Source organism: Talpa occidentalis, unplaced genomic scaffold, assembly GCF_014898055.3.
Source record: "Talpa occidentalis isolate TD23 unplaced genomic scaffold, MPIMG_talOcc4v2.1 talOcc4.5, whole genome shotgun sequence".
Taxonomy (NCBI): domain Eukaryota; kingdom Metazoa; phylum Chordata; class Mammalia; order Eulipotyphla; family Talpidae; genus Talpa; species Talpa occidentalis.
Genome location: NW_023604861.1, coordinates 118812702 through 118824988, shown reverse-complemented (window position 1 = coordinate 118824988; position 12287 = coordinate 118812702). Strand labels below are relative to the sequence as shown.

The window sequence follows — 12287 nt, the reverse complement described above, 5'->3', positions numbered from 1 at the left end:
AAAAATCCTGAAATGAATTTGAAAAACTAGATGAATTACTTTTTACTAGAATTTTATTCAGTGATTCTTAGTGAGGACACCTGAATAATCAGGCCACGAGATTAGAAATCTGTCCCATCCTCTTTAAAAATATATACAGAGTTCAGTGTCACAGGTAGGTTGTATACAGACATCAGAGAATAGATCACTCCTGTGTTGTTGAAACTGTTTTACAGAAAAGGAAGAGGTGGAATGCTACACAACTCATTTAAAAAGCTCATGTAACTCTGAAATTGAGACAGGATGAGGTCAACATACATACACACAAAACTTTAGGCTTATAAATTTAGAAGTCCTAATGCTACAAAGTCAAATCTAACAGGATCTTTAAAAACAGGGTTTATTCTTTTAAAAAAAAAAAAAGGTGGTTTAAAATCTGCTGAATGATTATATGAACAAAGGGCAAGCCCGTATGATCATATGAGAAAAGTTGAGAAAGCATTTAATAAAACTTAACCCTCATTTTTAACATTCTTAAATCTCTTTGAGCTCTGATTTACTTATGGTTTATGCAGTGTGTGCGGTGGCCCCCACCCTGTTAGTCTCAGTTCCTAAGGAGTAAGTAAATCTCTCAAGGCTTGACCTACAAGATACCTATCAGTGTGACAGTGTTGGAACTGCTAAAAAAAATTCATAAAGAACAGAATAATTAGGAAAATCTGTTAACGTTGGGTTTGAATGTTCTGTTGAAGCATATGTTTGAAAAGACTGATTATATGTACCATATACTTTATTGAATAAGTATATAATAGAATGTGATACAGAATAAGTTAAGCATAGCATTTCAATAAGAAAAGGAATGAAGTCAATTTGCAATTACAGTCACAGAGCTTTATTTATAAGATAGTGGGTTTGTGTTTGCAGAAATACTGTCTATTGAATGTACTTTCAAGTCCCCATCTTCAAGATTCCCTTTCTTGCCTCTGTTCTTTGACTTGTTCTGCCCACACTGATGGGATCCATGAATGGAATCCTCTTATTCATGTTCTCTTCTCAAGGCAGTTCCTGGGGGTTGTGATACAACACTAGGGTACCTGGGTGCCCTGCTGAGCCACGCTGGCCTCTTGCTCTTCCTTTGAAATAGGAAGACTGCTCTTCTAGAATGCTCTTCTCCTGAATCTCTCCATGGCTCTCCCCTTGCTCTTTTTCCCATCAATTCATTGAACATCAGCTTCTCAGTGATTCTGTAATGACCAAACCTGTGACTAAAAGTTCCCTGGGGGCCTCCCCGGTGGCGCAGGGGTTAAGCACTGGGTTGCGAAGTTACCCGCAGCTTCTGCAGTGCCAGTTTGATCCCCGGCTGCTCCCCGGCCACCGGAGGAGGGTTCCACATGGCGCGCAGACCTCTCCTGCCGCCCGCTGCTCCCCTCAGCAGTGTACTTCGGTCCTTCTGCCTGCTCTGCTCCCCGCTCTGGCTCTGGTGAATTCTCTCACCCTCCCGCACTTCTGACTGTACCCAGTGCTTGTATAAATAAATAATAATAAAATAAATCAGTAAATAAATAAAAGTTCCCTGGTACTACATTTTGATTAGACAAGAGAAGTAGCTAGGTAAGGAGGACAGCGAGAGAAAGGATAGACACAGCAATCAAGGTAGAAAATGACCTGAGGTTCAGACTTGGTTTTGGAACTAGATCTACCAAGAGCTGAGTGAACAGAAAGCAGGGTAGCCTGGATTTTTGCTTTAATTGTACAAGTGACCTGGGAGGATGACTTTTGAACTCATGGGCCTCAGATTTAAAACAAGAAGACTAAATGAAGGTGACCTGTTGGGCGTAACTCTGTTTTATAGTTCTGTGTTTGGGCTTTATTTAGGAAAGACAGGATGGAAAGGTACCACAGTATTATATCGCTATGTGCATCATTTTCTGAATTCCCTCCATCCCCTAAGGCCATGGGACTGTGAGAGGCTTTGGGGTCATCTCAGTCTGTTCATCCAGGACATTGTGATGATATAGGTCTTTTTAAAACCAAGATGCTGAGTTAGACCAGGATTGTAGAAACTAGAGCTTTGCTACTCTAAGATCTGTGGAAATTATCCATCTTGATTCACTTTTTCTGTCTCTACAATTAAGGTATTGCAAAGGTCAGTGTATGAGATTGGAGAGAGGGGAATGAAGTGCGTGCATTCAGTAAATCTCAGCTAGCGATAGAAACATACCAGGTGTCACTTAGGGAAATCACCTGGCTATTTGGCTCCTTAGACATCTTGCTGAGCTGCCACACCACGGATTCACATAATCTGAAAATGTTCATCTTCTCAAAATTCAAGCTTGGAGGTCAGGTTCTTTCATGTTGATTATCATGCACGTTGTCTGCTGTCCATGAAGTACCCATGATCTATTTGTGCATTGGTTTTAGTGTTTAGACAATGGTCTTCAAAGAGCAGCCCTTCAGACTCTCGTTAAATTCGTATCTTTTTGGTTAGTTGGAGACTAAGTGAGGTGTCGGATTCTCCATATCATGTGGGTACCTCCCCTTTGCCTTTCTCTTTTTTGGTCAGCACGCTGAACACTGCTTGTCCACACATGTGAGTGGGACGCTGGGGAAGGTAATGCAGGCTCACACTCTGTCGTGAGCTCATCTTGGGCGAGATTTTTCTGGCGAGGGTTTTTACCAGATTTCTTTCTCAGCCTTTCCCTTCTGTTAGTCAGCAGTACTTCTGAGGGAAGCACCCCACACTGCCCCCGGGCATGTGCTAAATTCTTTTTCTCCCATTTAGAAGAGAAGCCAGATTGCTCCAAGGCCCGCTGTGAAGTCCAGTTCTCTCCGCGTTGCCCCGAAGATTCGGTTCTGATCGAGGGCTACGCTCCCCCTGGGGAGTGCTGCCCCTTGCCCAGCCGCTGCTTGTGCGACCCTGCGCGCTGCCTGCGCAAAGTCTGCCAGCCGGGACACCTGAACATACTAGTGTCCAAAGCCTCAGGGAAGCCGGGAGAGTGCTGTGACCTGTATGAGTGCAAACCAGGTATGCACGAGCTCACCTGTGCATCGGAGGCAGCGAGCCCTGGGAGCTGCCTGGCCCCTCCTTCCACATGAAGACGGGCATCCTGTCTGCCCCGCCAGCCTGCCGCCTTGGGCTAGTGGCTGCCTGACTTCTGGGCTTCTAGGCAGAGAACCAGGGTGATGATCCACTGGTGGATGTGCCTTCAGGGAGGGACCGTGTCTCATTCTCTCTTAGCATTTTTCTTTTACCTTCCAAGTATGCTTGATGAGGGAGGCGGGTCTGTGGCACTCAAGCTACCTGCTTCATTCCCTCCCGCCCCCCCAGAAAGTTACAGCCCCCTCTGCTGCTCTGTCACTCTGAAGTATTGCAATTAATCATTATGCTTAGAACAAAGTCAGTTTTGACAAATACATGCATAAAAATGCTAGTCATTTTATGATGCAATACCCAGCCCAGTCTTTCTCTTCCAGTTCCCCGCCATCCATCCCCTTGACTTCACAGCATGTGCTACGTCGCCTTCGACTATTGACTCATCTTCTTTCCCACATTTGACTTGTTGTCTTATCCCAACTCTTTCTTGCTTTGTATTATTTCTAACATCCTTGTTCTTGTGGTGGCATTTCTAATCTGGTCTGTGAATAGGTCTGGACTGTGGTGTTTGCCTCTTTGCTAGTTTTTAACCGTTGGCCAGATATTTTGCAACCATTGGATAAATGCTTCAAGCAAAATAATCCCATTTCCAGCTCTGGAGTGTTCTCTCAGAAGCGCCTCCGGCTGACCAGCACCATGCCTGGACCCACTGTGCTTTCCTACTCTGTCTCTGTCTTCATCTGAACCCTCAGATGTCTTGTTCCCCAGTTTCCCTGCACAGGTTTGCAGCATTACTGCAGTTCTCTAACTTCTCTGAAATAAAAATACTAGTACTGGGTCGGGGTCTGAGTAGCAAGGAAGTGACAGAAATTACTCAAGAACAGTGCTTAATTTGGGGAACTCAAAATGCAAGTCAATGTAATAGTAAACGGTGCCTCTGTTTCCCCTTCAGTTTTCAGTGTGGACTGCAGCACCGTGGAGTGCCCCTCCGTGCAGCAGGCCGTGTGCCCCCTGGACAGCTACGAAACTCAAGTCAGGCTCACCGCGGATGGCTGCTGCACCCTGCCCACCAGGTTGGTTTGTCAGCAGTTTGTCAGGTTTTATCAAGCCTTGTGCTCTTGGCATCAGACATGTTTTAGGCATCCCATTTGTTCCCCCAAATATTAGGGAAATCTGATGCACTCCTATTTCTGGTGGAGAAGTCACTGACCTTCACTATGACTTGGTATTTACACATACTGTTCCTCGGTCCAAGCCAGGTGTTGTCAGGTTAAATCACTACTGATCCTTACAGACGCTTCAGGATGGGGTGCCTGGGAACTGTGTAGGCAAATATACCCCTCAGTGGATAGCCAGGGAGACAGTGAGATAGGCAACCATAGTAGGCATTTGATTCTCCGCAGTGAATCTTAGAAGTGCTTAAACAGCGTGTGCAGTGGAATGAGATACAGCACGCCAGTCGTCCTTACCATTTGCAGTCACACATCTACCCAGATCCATTCCTTGCTGGGGCAAAGGGAAGCCTAAATTCCTCTAAACCTTTTGGGGTAAAATCACATCTCGGGCTTGACGGTGGGAATAGCTGCTGGCATATAGTCGGAGTAGCAGGACATCCACTCAGCCCTGCGGGCCCAGGCTTTCTCCATAATGTCAGGGTCTGCTGGCCCTGGGCTGAGGAGTCTTCATAGCCTCACTGTAGAGTAGGCCTGGAGTACTTTGCTCTGGACGAGACTTTGCTTGGAATACAGGGTTTACTTTCTGGTCTTCCCCGCGCTCTTCTCTGCCATAGCCTCCTACGTCTTTCCCAGGCCACCAAGTCATCTCATTTCTTTCAGCCTTTGCTCTATGCTGAATTTCCAGAGTTGGAAACCTTATTTAACTCCATTCTCATCTCTTCTCTCTCAGCCCCACTGCGAGGCACTTAGCCTCTCTATTTGCTGCATGAATAGTTGTGATTAGACAAATGGTGTGTTAAGATAGGAATCGATATAGTCCGTAGTTAAGTATCAGTTATTGACTCATAGTTGGCGTGTAGACAATGCGTTTGTTTTGATAATATTTTTTTTTTTTCTTTTAAAGTATCTTAGTTCTTTGGCATCTCACAGCCTTTGTCCTGTCAGAAACCCTAGGATTTTCAGACACATTTTCACAACTTGCCCTATCCATTATATTATGTCATAAAACAGATAAAAAGATTTTTGTGAAGATAACTTACTAACAGTGGCGCAGCACCTTCTGACAACATCATGGTGTGATGATTTATGTAACAGTGCTTGAAAAGGAGTGAAGTATTGTGCAAACATACGGTGGTACTAATCAGTAAAGGAGAAAAATGGGGCATTACGAACAGTAACAGATGTCCCTTCAAGGTCTTCGTGAAGAGGAAGGAGGCACGTTATATTTGAGAACCTAATTAATCAAAACTAAGCCACTTGTTAATTGACAAGTCCTTTAAATGAGGAAAAGGGACAGTTCTTGATTCACTATTACAAGCACGATACAGCACCATCTGTATGCAGGAGGTCCAAGGGTTGTTTTTTTTTTTTTTTTCCTTCCCCCGTCTCTCTAGGGGGTCAAAATGGGTAGCTACAGGACAACGTATGTAATCTCAGGGAAAAAGTTTCTCACGACTAATGATGTGCACTAATGAGTCGGGCTGCTTCCTGAGGACGACTGTGCTCCCTGGAACTGGGTAGATTCTTTCCATCTGGATGCCCACCTGCCAGGAATGTTTAAAAGAAACGTTAGGTTGGAAGGAGATTCAACTCTGTGCCTTCCACTATATCTCCAAGCGTCTGTGAGTTTTATAAACATGAACCTTAGGGTGGTTTTTGTTGTCATGGTGTAACTTTGATGTTGGCGCTTTAAACTTATGAATGGTCAGTTACAGGTGCCTCTAAGGAAGAAATTGAAAACATGGAGAAGGAAGTCATTCAGAAGCCCACTGTAAATTATTTGCAGAGAAGGGATGAGTTCTCACAGCTCTTTGGTTTCCTGTATTTCAGATAGTCAGTGACCCACACGCCCCCTCTGCCCCTTTACCACTTGAATCCTGAGTTCCCACCTGAACACAGCCCCCTTCCCTGTTCTCTCAGCCTGTGCCCCGGGAGCCTTCCACCCCTCTCTTGGGACTACATTTCTTTCTCTTTGAAGTGTTTTCAGCTTCAGCCTCTAAGAGTGACTTTGGGTACTCCCCGGCATTTTAATTCCCCTACATCTCCACGTCTCAGCACTTTTCACATACATTAAAATCATCGATTTCTTGCTTTCTTTCCTTTTTGTCAATTGCTCCTACTTTGTGTGATTCTTAAGGAAAGGGAGTGTTTTGTCCCCTCTGGTAGCTAGAACAGGACTTGATATATTATGTCAACCTACATTTATTGTATTGATGGATGAATGAGCAAATCAGCAGACCCACTTTTAGCCATGATGACTGACTGACATGTTGGGGTGATTATAGTACCCCTTGTTTCACTTTAAAGCCCTTCCAATTTTCCCCACTTTCCTTTCTTTATGACCCAATTTACTATACTATAGAAATTCTTCATCCAGGCACCCAGCTCACCCCACACAGTATGAGATACCTTTCTTGCCTTTCCACCATTTCTATTATTGTTCATCCTTCAACTAAACTCCACTTTAACCATGAGGTCTTGGTGCTTCAACCAACTCCTATCCCACCCCCTAGGAACTCCCAACATACCCTATTCCATGTTGTCCTTTAGTCATATAATTCCTTGCATTGTTATTTAGCTGTTACATGCATAAAGTCTTGTCTCACCAACCAAAGGACATTTCTAGAAGTGAGGACTCGTGTCTTCTTTTTTTTTACTCTGTGTAAAAGGATTATTACCAAATGAGTTGGTAAATACAGAATATGCTCAGACTATGACTGGCTTAATCCTTTTCTGCCTAATTTAGCATATTAACTGGGATAGGCAGGTCATACTTTGACAAGAGACTTTAAACCCAGTAACCATGTAAAAATGAAAATAAAAAGAAGTGAGCTTAGTATGTAGTTATACTGATAGTGTTTTAAGAGAAAAATAGACTTATAATTTTATTCTGTACATGACCCATGTCAAAGGTTCTCTTTTAAGAGTGTGTGGTCATTGGATATAAAGATGAGCATTTTAGAGTATGTATGATCCTGTTGTGATGATTTGATCTTCACCAGCATATTTATGGAGACCTGTTAAAAACTTGGGGCCTTTTGTGATCCATGTTGATTATGTGGCAAATTCAGAGGAAAAATCCTCTATAGTTAGAACAAAATAGGGTAGAATCTATGAAGTGTTAGCAGAAAGATAATTTGCCTTAAGTGAAAGTAACAAGTCCCCTTTTTTTGTAAGGATGTGTTATATTTCCATAGAGTAGAAAAGGAGTTTGTGGGCTGCTTCTCCATGCCCACTCCCCACTTTTCAAAAATTAAGTCCTCCCTCCTTCACCCGCTCCCAGGTGGAATGGCCATTCCCAACGGGATGATTTTACCCTTCAGGTCTCTAATGACTGCTATCTGTGAGTTCTTGCTTAACTTACGAATTTTCTTTTTGAATGGTCTGTTTCAGTTCATTCATTCTGTCGCTCATCAAACGCAAATTTGGCTCTTCACAGGTGGCAGCTACTGCCCTCTAGATGTTCTTACCATGCTTGAATACCTCTTTCCACTTCTCTCTCTGATCAGTATTGATTTTCCAACCTATTCCAACCAGAAAATCATACTGACTTTCTGCCCTTTCTAAGTGTAAGTTATTCCTTTTCTCTGGGTCTCTGGGCCTTGGTATCATTCTTATATGTGACATAATTAACTTCAACCATTATTAATTCTTCCTTCCCTCAGCTTGGTTTACGTTTCCAAGCATCCTCCCAATGAGTTTCATTCTTTTCTCTTCCCTTGGCACTGGGATATGGTGTGAACTACATGGCAGCTCTTCATACTGTTCGGGAGAGACTGGAATAGGCATCAGAGTTAGTGGCTCTGGTCCTTACACTGTGTGTGGAGACACTTCATGGTGACATAAAGCAAAAATGAGACTGTGTGCTGCTCGTGGCACCTGACAGTCTGTGTGCTTTGTGCATATACGTGTGTGTGCATACAAATGCTTCCGTGCAGAAGGAAGCTTAGAACAGAGATAATCATCAGTGAGATGCTTGCAAGTACTGATCCAAATGATGTCGTCTCAGGGAAGGAAAAAGTCTTTAACATGGAGGTAACGATGACAATGGCAGCTTAAATATGTCGTGTGCCTTGCTGCTTACAGAGCATTTTCACATCTGTTGTTCTCGTTTAATCATTGTTCTGATTCCACACGGAATTTATAGATATGAAAACAGACGTGGAGAGAGTAAGTGATGGATGCAAAATCACAAACATTCCCCGGTACAAAGGACAAGAGCAGATCCAAGTCTTCAACTCACCTTCTTTGATTCAAAGCCCTTTTATACTCTTTTCCACTGTTAATTTTTGGGTAACAGTATTTTGTTGTTGTCAAGTCCAAGAAATATATCCATGAATATGTATATCTTACCAACACATTTATTTATAGCAGCATAGTAGATATTAATGCAATATACATATGTTTCAATTACTCATTGTTGTGTAACACGCCACCCCCAAAGCAGTCATTGAAAACAGCGGGGATTATTTGCTGCAAGTTAACTGGTGGTGCACTGGTCATCTGCTGGCAGGTTTTCTGGGGCTAGATGCTTACTCACTTGTCTGGGAACTCAGCTGAGAGACTGAAATGGCCTCTTCCCTCCCTATGGTCTTTCATCCTGGGCTTCTTCACATGACCGCAGAAGCGAGAGAAGAAAACGGCCTTTATAGACCAGTTCTCAGAACTCATCGCTTCCACCACAATCTGTTGGTGAAAGCAGACAGCCCTGATTCAAAGGGGCAGGGAAGTAAAATTCCAACTCTCGATAGGGGCAGCTGCAAAGAATCTGTGGCCACTTTTAACCTCCATACTACACAAGTAACCAAAGTGGGGGCCCTGTAGATTTCAAGGTCTGAGTGTAGAAAGTTGGTGGAGTGCTGTAGCCGTGTGACCTTTTCCCAAAGACGCCTGTTCTTTGGGGGCCCTGGGGCTCAGGGTCCTCACGTCTAATTCAGGCAGCCGTGGGGTTAGGCTGCTTCCCTTCAGCAGCTGCTTTTTTGCTTCTCTCTTCACTTGCCAGTCGGCAGGCCACAAGGGAGTAGACACGTGATTTAGGGACTGTGAGCCCCACCTCAGCTTTAAACATCACTTAGACGGCCATTATTTTTAACTCCTCTCCTTCAGGAATGTGGTGACTACCTAAATAAATGAGATTTTATCTCATACAACAGGGAATGGCAATTTTGAATGCCATGAGGTGTCCCTGATGAGGTTAGGTCACTTTTAAAAGCAGACACACAAAAAGAAATTTCCAAAGGTGCTGTGTAGAGATTTTCCTTTGTCATAGCTGATTATGGAATGGCTGGGAGCACTAGACGCTCCAGCCGGCTGTATGTCTGTGCACCCACGTCCTCCTGTCAGCCAACCCAGACTTCAGCCCAGTTGGGCTGTTTCTCAGGAAGATAGTTCTGAAATCACTGTTATCTTCACACTTCTCCCTTTGCTCCCTCCAGTGTATGTGCCTAACTTTGGAGTCTTCATTTGGCCTCTGCGATTTTTCACCTCTCTCTCGGCTGTGGGCTTACGTGTCAGCACTCAAGCAGTTATACCCACCTTCCTCGCTTTCACTATAATTCAAATGCATGTTTAAATACCCTTGTACCTTTTGGTTTATTGAATAGCTGTTTTCATAAAGAAGGTTAATGAACTTAATGGTTTTTACTGTCATACACTCTAAGCTTATTTTAATATGTCCCAAACTTTTTGTTCTGAGACACTCTGTTATCAATGTTGCTCCATAAGCATGCATCCCTTCAGAGTTATTGAGAAAAACCCGTATGGTTATTTTGAGGTGGAAATATATTGTCATTATTTATAATGCCCAAAATCTTAAAATAGGGTTTCTCCTGAGTTGTGTACAGTGCAACAAGCCAGGTTCCCAAGCTCCCTCCTGGCTCCAGACTCTGACTAAAGGGTCTGATTCTCTTCCAGAACCTATATCTGGAACATTTATATATTTTGCCTTCTGAGACACTGTACTGAAAATCCTATTTTATTTTTAAATCAAGATTTAGAAACATTTTTAACTTTTTTTCCTTAGCCCAAAGTAATTTTAAAAATTTAAGATTGTCTCCTAATATGTGTCTTTGGTTTTCACCAAAGGTTTAATGGACTGTGTTAAACATACTCAATTCTCAGCACAGCCCCACTGGGAATGTGGATGAGCCTGAATATGCAGCTCCTCCCAGGAGGCATGCTGCAAGGCTCTCCCATTTCAGAGATGGAACATCTGAGAACTGGACCCTCTGTGAGTGGCGTAACTGACTGTGGGCACTAACCATCAGGCAGCACTGTCCCATCACCTTGGCTCACCCCAACCCGCCCCTCCCAGTATTCAGAGACCTAATGTTCCATGTCCTGCCTTCCCTTTGCTATTGTAGTTTGTGAGCAAATGGACACACGTGAGCACACCCTTAGGAGTGAGAGAGCACCCCTGCACCCCTCACCTGGTGCCTCAGGCAGAGATTGCACCTGGTGCAAGGAGCACAGGAATCCATCTGTGACTCTCAGGTTGTCTACATCTGTTTTCATGTCTGAGAAAGGAATGGGGTGGATCTCAAAAGTAAACTAGATTCTTTTATTTTCCCATACCCTTCAGCAGCATCAGGCTGCTGGTGATAGGAAACCCTGGGAAGGAGAAGAAAAATTCAGAAAATTCCAGGGCTCAGATAAAGGAAGAGATACATGGTTTGCATGATAGGAAGGGGGAGAAGTCCAAAGCAAGTCATTAAAGAATTATGATTACTTTAAGAAATTTTGCCTAAGTAGCATGACAAAGACAAAATGAAATAAGCAAGTCATCAGATAAGTGATTTAAACCAGTGTATTCAGAACTGATTGCACTGTGAAAGCTAGGTGATCATCCAATAAACATATTGCCTATTGGCCAGTGGCTAGTAGCATAGTGGTAGTTTTCTACAATACCTATAAATAGGTAGTCCCTTCTGTTGCAAGAACATCTACTGCTGCCTTACTTACCCCAAGGTTCTGTCTTTTGTCTGTCTTCCCTGTTATGCCTCTTTGTGTAAGTCCTCCATATTGTTTTTGCATTTTTCTGTATCTTACACTAGTATGTACATACGTAGAACCTTGTTTTCATTGAACAGTTTGATTCTCTCCTAACTTTATGCTGTGACTATTTCTATGTATCTTTTTAAAAAATCTACTAAATTAAGTTCCTTTTTCCTTGTTTGAACCTCAGTTTTGGTTTTCTCCTATAAGAAAGGGACCTCAGAAAATGATTTCCCATTTATACCCTGTCTTATTATAACAGCTCCCAGTCTTGTAATTCCAGGAAGCGAAATAAGTAAAGGAAGTGTGATAACCCTGATGTATCTAGAAGATATATCAGATATACATGTAGCCCATGACCAGAGCAAAGGTCCTGAGTTTCCTTTGCTTTCACTGTAACTTCTAGATAATCATACTCCCTGCTTCACATTGAACATCTAGGGTGCTAAGTTCCCATTCCTTAATCCTGGCTTCTTTGTGATCTCAAGAAAATCATCTCGCTGGTGCTATAGTGCATTATGATAAGAGCTAGCGCACTGTTTCTTGTGAATAGATGTAGATATTTAGGAAAGGAGCTTTCTGGGGATCTATAATTCACAGCCTGAAACTGACTCACACCAGATGAGGCAAGCCGAATGGAATCTTTGGCAGGTTATCCCTTCCCTTCAGAGCACTTGAGTAAAAGCAAAATTAGTCTTAGCCACAAAGCTACAGTGAGTGAGAATCTGGTGCAGATATGAAAATGCTCAGGTAAATAGTGAAGCCCCATTGAGGACCTCATGGGAGACAGAGAACACTGACTTTAGCTGGGGTATAGTATGTGAAATGAGAATGGGGTATGGTATGGGGTATGAGAAATGTGACGTGACCCAGGTTTGAAGAAAGTTAGCACTTTAGAAGTAGCACTAAAAGGTCCTAGGCAACTGGAAGGGAATAAGGCGCAGCCCCCCCCCAACACACACATGTGCGCTTGCGTACACACACACACACACAAATCTGCCTTTCAGAAAAAAAAATCAATCAATAAATAGACTGACTTTCTACCA

At 43.2% G+C, this 12287-nt stretch overlaps 1 protein-coding gene across 1 annotated transcript in view; it reads left to right on the top strand.

The window, feature by feature from the left end:
* The window catches only part of CRIM1 (cysteine rich transmembrane BMP regulator 1), a 171368-nt gene that overhangs the window by 74775 nt on the left and 84306 nt on the right, over nucleotides 1–12287 (top strand). The window contains exons 3-4 of the mRNA XM_037528236.2: nucleotides 2762–3004; nucleotides 4026–4146. Coding sequence (XP_037384133.1) covers nucleotides 2762–3004; nucleotides 4026–4146 — 364 coding nt within the window. The remainder of the gene's footprint in view (nucleotides 1–2761; nucleotides 3005–4025; nucleotides 4147–12287) is intronic.